Source organism: Nansenia antarctica (genome assembly GCF_963989245.1).
Source record: "Nansenia antarctica genome assembly, chromosome: 4".
NCBI classification, from domain to species: domain Eukaryota; kingdom Metazoa; phylum Chordata; class Actinopteri; order Argentiniformes; family Microstomatidae; genus Nansenia; species Nansenia antarctica.
The window spans coordinates 144,717-151,074 of record NC_137689.1 but is presented as its reverse complement, the minus strand read 5'-3'; the positions used below and the strand labels follow the sequence as shown (position 1 = coordinate 151,074).

At 48.2% G+C, this 6,358-nt stretch overlaps 1 protein-coding gene across 1 annotated transcript; it reads left to right on the top strand.

Moving 5' to 3' along the window:
• Positions 1 to 339: 339 nt before the first annotated feature.
• LOC308156797 (frizzled-9) lies at positions 340 to 2,091 on the top strand (the record flags this gene model as incomplete). Its single annotated transcript, XM_080530235.1, has 1 exon — positions 340 to 2,091. The coding sequence occupies one exon, from the start codon at positions 340 to 342 to the stop codon at positions 2,089 to 2,091; it is 1,752 nt and encodes a 583-aa protein (XP_080386361.1).
• Between the last annotated feature and the right edge of the window lie 4,267 nt (positions 2,092 to 6,358).

Below are 6,358 nucleotides of genomic sequence, written 5' to 3'. Positions count from 1 at the left end.
TCTATGTGGAGTGTGAGGAATCTACCCTGGTTTAACGTCCGCCTCGATGTGAGTTTATAATGATACGCACATGTTATTCCCTAGTCTCGTAATTCCGATTCGGTTTCCAAAGAAAAGACGTGCTGCGGAGGTGAAGACTGAGCAGAGAGACTCACCGGGAACTGTTTCATCAAGTTTCTACCTTTCAACTAACCCTAACCCTCTGAACTGACAGTATTCTCATCAGAGGTGACAGTGAGGACCTTGTTTATTTCCTCATGGGATGAACAATTCTACTTCTGTTGGGTTTTTTCTGATACATTTTGTATGAAGTGATACATCCTTTTCTCTGATATCACCATGGATGTTTTTCATTTGAGGATTGTCATTTTAGTCTGGTGCCAGCTTGTGGCTGGTTCCAGCCTGGAGATGGGAGCGTATGACATTGAAAGGGGCAGACCTGCTAAATGTGAACCCATCACCATCCCCATGTGTCAGGGCATCGGATACAACATGACTCGGATGCCCAACTTCATGAAGTACGAGAGCCAGGCGGAGGCCAGCATCAAGCTGTTAGAGTTCTCTCCTCTGGTGGAGTACGGCTGCGACGTGCATCTCCGCTTCTTCCTCTGCTCCCTCTACGTGCCCATGTGCACCGACAAGGTGTCCACCACCATCCCCGCCTGCCGGCCCATGTGTGAGCAGGCCAGGCTCAAGTGTTCCCCCATCATGGAGAAGTTCAGCTTTGGCTGGCCTGACTCACTAGACTGCTCCAAACTGCCCACCAAGAACGACCCCAACTCTCTCTGCATGGAGGCGCCCGAGAACGACACCAAGCAGGAGACCAAGAAGGGGGAGGGCATGCTCCCCGTGCCCCCCCGGCCCAGGCAGCCAGGCGCGGGGGGGGTGGGGCGTCCGGGCCCCAACCTGGGCTCGTGTGAGAACCCAGAGAAGTTCCAGTACGTGGAGAAGAGCCAGTCCTGCGCGCCGCGCTGCTCCGCGGCGGTGGACGTGTTCTGGTCGCGGCGGGACAAAGACTTCGCCTTCGTCTGGATGGCCGTGTGGTCCACGCTGTGCTTCGTCTCCACCGCCTTCACCGTGCTCACCTTCCTCCTGGACCCACAGCGCTTCCAGTATCCAGAGCGGCCCATCATCTTCCTCAGCATGTGCTACAACGTCTACTCCGTGGCCTTCGTCATCCGCTCGGTGGCCGGGGCTGAGAACATCGCCTGCGACCGGGAGAACGGGGAGCTCTACATCATCCAGGAGGGGCTGGAGTCCACCGGCTGCACCCTGGTCTTCCTCATCCTCTACTACTTCGGCATGGCCTCGTCCATCTGGTGGGTGGTCCTCACGCTGACGTGGTTCCTGGCTGCAGGGAAGAAGTGGGGCCACGAGGCCATCGAGGCTCACAGCAGCTACTTCCACATGGCGGCCTGGGGCCTGCCGGCCATGAAGACCATCGTCATCCTCACCATGAGGAAGGTGGCAGGCGATGAGCTGACAGGGCTGTGCTACGTGGGCAGCTTGGACGTCAACGCGCTGACGGGCTTCGTGCTCATCCCTCTGTCCTGCTACCTGGTCATCGGCACGTCCTTCATCCTCACGGGCTTCGTGGCGCTCTTCCACATCCGCAAGATCATGAAGACGGGCGGCACCAACACAGAGAAGCTGGAGAAGCTGATGGTGAAGATCGGCGTGTTCTCCATCCTCTATACCGTCCCGGCCACCTGCGTCATCGTCTGCTACTTCTACGAGAGGCTCAACATGGACTACTGGAAGTTCAGGGCGCTGGAGAGCAAGTGTGTGGCGTTCCCCGGCCGCCGCAACGAGGACTGTTCCCTGGAGGCGTCGGTCCCCGCCGTGGCCGTGTTCATGCTGAAGACCTTCATGTCTCTGGTGGTGGGCATCACCAGCGGGGTGTGGGTGTGGAGCTCCAAGACCCTGCAGACCTGGCAGGGCCTGTGCAACAGGAAGTTGGCCATGCGGACTAGCAGGAAGCCCTGCGGTGGCGTCAGCTGCAGCAGCTCCCACTGCCACTACAAGGCCCCGGCCGTGGTGCTGCACATGTCCAAAACAGACTCTTATCTAGAGAGCCCCACACACGTCTGACCCTAACCCTGTGTGTCTCTGTGTGTCTCTGTGTGGACTGTGTCTCTGTGTGGACTGTGTCTCTGTGTGGACTGTGTCTCTGTGTCTCTGTGTCTCTGTGTCTCTGTGTCTCTGTGTCTCTGTGTGTCTCTGTGTCTCTGTGTCTCTGTGTCTCTGTGTCTCTGTCTCTCTGTGTCTCTGTGTGGACTGTGTGGACTATGCCAAAGGGAAAGGATCCTATTTTGTTTCTGGTTCATGAAATGCTCAGGTTGGACTGCGTCTGATGTTCGTTAAGTAGCAATGCCTGAAAGGGACAATGCTTGTGCTGTTGTTTGGGGACTCTTTGTTTTCTTGTTTTTTTCAGTTCAGTCAGTTGTAGAAGGGTTAGGGTCACAGGAGCAGCTGCAATACAGGAAGAGAGGGAACAGTTCCTGAATAGCATGCCAGAGTTGGTTGTTAGCCTGCCATAGAGTTGGTTGATAGCCTGCCATAGAGTTGGTTGTTAGCCTGCCATAGAGTTGGTTGTTAGCCTGCCATAGAGTTGGTTGATAGCCTGCCATAGAGTTGGTTGATAGCCTGCCATAGAGTTGGTTGTTAGCCTGCCATAGAGTTGGTTGATAGCCTGCCATAGAGTTGGTTGATAGCCTGCCATAGAGTTGGTTGTTAGCCTGCCATAGAGTTGGTTGTTAGCCTGCCATAGAGTTGGTTGTTAGCCTGCCATAGAGTTGGTTGATAGCCTGCCATAGAGTTGGTTGATAGCCTGCCATAGAGTTGGTTGATAGCCTGCCATAGAGTTGGTTGATAGCCTGCCATAGAGTTGGTTGTTAGCCTGCCATAGAGTTGGTTGATAGCCTGCCATAGAGTTGGTTGTTAGCCTGCCATAGAGTTGGTTGTTAGCCTGCCATAGAGTTGGTTGATAGCCTGCCATAGAGTTGGTTGATAGCCTGCAGAGTTGGTTGTTTGTGGTCGACAAACTGGACATAAATGCAGAAGAGACCTTGCATGGACGTATCAACATTTGGTTTGTTTCCCCATCCTTTATGTTTATTTATTGTGTTGAATATTTAATTGCAGGATCTATATATTTTTTTGTATATTGTATATAAGCACGTGTTACCTGTTGAGATGTATAAGTGCCTTTGAAATTTCATATTTTTCAGAAAAGTGATATTAAACATATTTATTTTCATCAATGACTTAACTTGATATTTTCAAAGTGAGTTTTACAGTTTAGCAAATGATGCATTACATATATAATGGTCAAAAAGCTGCCAGAAAACATGTTGCGTTTTATGATTTTACAATAGACCCTCTATGACTGTGTTTTGAATGTTTACTTTGAAAATATCCTGAAGTATTAAGCTACTGTAATTCATTTTTTTTTTTTATCTTAATTTGCCAGTGTAATAATAATAATAATAATACCATATGTGCTTCGGGCAAACTGCATAGGACATAACGATACAAGATGTGTAAATAGACATTTTAGTATTTTGCTTTACACAGTAAGACATAAAACCAGTGTTGCTGTTTAATACACCCTAACCCGAACCCTCATATATTCAAAGGGCAAAGATTCTGTTCCCTTATCCAATGATCTCTATTTAAGAACATCACCAGACATGACTGTTTCATGACACTATGGTCATTATGGATGTGATGTTGGTCACACTCTGGTCCACACGGCAGCGTGATGTTCATGTTTATTCATCAGAACCTGATGACCTTGTGGACCCACCTAGAGCAGCAGAACCAGTCATATTTTCCCAAGTGACATCAGCTGTTCATTTGGTGTCACGTCGTGTTACTCTCTCATACCGTCACATTTATGGAATTCAGAAGGCTTGACTGAAACACCAAAAGCACCAAAGCTGAAACAGAAAGCTGTGTTCAGGGTCAGAAAGCTGAAACAGAAAGCTGAAACAGAAAGCTGTGTGTTCAGGGTCAGAAAGCTGAAACAGAAAGCTGTGTTCAGGGTTAGGGTATGCAGTCATGTTATTCTAACCTGCCGCCTCTGACGTTTCTGCCCAAGTTCTGCTGAACTCAGTTGGGGTGAAATATTACACCCTAACCCTATATTATATATATATATACATTACACCCTAACCCTAACACTATATTATATATATATATATATATATATATATATATATATATATATATATATATATATATATATATATACTGTATATAAATATTACACCCTAACACTATATTATATATATATACATTACACCCTAACCCTAACACTATATTATATATATATATATATATATATATATATATATATATATATATACTGTATATAAATATTACACCCTAACCCTATATTATATATATATACATTACACCCTAACCCTAACACTATATTATATATATATATATATATATATATATATATATATATACTGTATATAAATATTACACCCTAACACTATATTATATATATATACATTACACCCTAACCCTAACACTATATTATATATATATATATATATATATATATATATATATATATAATAGAATGAATGAATGAATGAATGGTCTTTATTGTCATTGATATAGTACAGGTACCATACAACGACATTTAGGAGGGGTGGCTCCCCTGGTGTTAGGAAAGAAAAAACTAAAAACAAGAAGGGAAAGGAGCTGGTTTACATAAATAAAGGCTATGTACACTATCCACTATACTATACTATACAAATAAAACACTGTGCTGTACTCTATGCTATGCTATACATATCCTAACATTTCCTATCTCTGAACCTTATGTACCCGAGGGTTGTCATATTGCACATAGTGTTATTGCACATTCATTTAAAGTGTCGTAGTTTGCAGGTTTGAAATGTTCACAGTTGTGTTTCAGTATTGCACTTGATTACAATCTAGTAGCTGCCATCAAATTGTCTAGATTGTCCAGGGCCTAGAACCTAGGTCTTTGCTGTGTTCAGGGCCTGAATGGCCCTGGGGTAGAAGCTGAGCTTCAGTCTATTTGTCCTTGCGGACATGGTCCTGAACCGCCTGTCCGAGGGCAGCCGAGCAAAGTGTTCGTACCCAGGGTGGGATGGGTCTCTGGAGATCTTGGAGGCCTTCCTGAGGCAGCGTGTGTTGTACAGCTCTTCCAGAGAGGGGAGGGGGGCGCCGATGATCTTCTGGGCCGATCTCACGACTCTCTGTAGCGCTTTCCTCTCTGCGGCTGTGCAGCTGGAGAACCACACGCAGATGCAGTAGGTGAGGATGCTCTCCACTGTGCAGCGGTAGAAGGTCACAAGCATCTCCTGTCTGAGGTGGTATTTCCTGAGGACTCTCAGGAAGTAGAGCCGCTGTTGTGCCTTCTTGATGATGGCTGCTGTGTTGGTCTTCCAGGACAGGACGGTTAATATTACACCCTAACCCTAACACTATATTATATATATATAAATATTACACCCTAACCCTAACACTATTATATATACAGTATATATAATATATATAGACATAACGATACAAGATGTGTAAATAGACATTTTATTATTCCTGTCTCACCCTCCCTGCCACCTGTCTCACCCTCCCTGCCTCCTGTCTCACCCTCCCTGTCTCCTGTCTCACCCTCCCTGCCTCCTGTCTCACCCTCCCTGCCTCCTGTCTCACCCTCCCTGCCTCCTGTCTCACCCTCCCTACCTCCTGTCTCACTCTCGCTGCCTCCTGTCTCACCCTCCCTGCCTCCTGTCTCACTCTCGCTGCCTCCTGTCTCACCCTCCCTGCCTCCTGTCTCACCCTCCCTGCCTCCTGTCTCACTCTCGCTGCCTCCTGTCTCACTCTCGCTGCCTCCTGTCTCACCCTCCCTGCCTCCTGTCTCACTCTCGCTGCCTCCTGTCTCACCCTCCCTGCCTCCTGTCTCACCCTCCCTGCCTCCTGTCTCACTCTCGCTGCCTCCTGTCTCACCCTCCCTGCCTCCTGTCTCACCCTCCCTGCCTCCTGTCTCACTCTCGCTGCCTCCTGTCTCACCCTCCCTGCCTCCTGTCTCACCCTCCCTGCCTCCTGTCTCACCCTCCCTGCCTCCTGTCTCACCCTCCCTGCCTCCTGTCTCACCCTCCCTGCCTCCTGTCTCACCCTCCCTGCCTCCTGTCTCACCCTCCCTGCCTCCTGTCTCACCCTCGCTGCCTGCTGCAGGTCAGACATGTACATGTCTTGGCGTTCCTCCCTGCAGCTGAACCTCTGTTACGTGTGTTTGTGTTGGAGCAGCGAGGGACCATGTGGTGTGTAAGGGTTAGGGTTAGGTAACCCTCCTGTACCGTCACAATAAAGC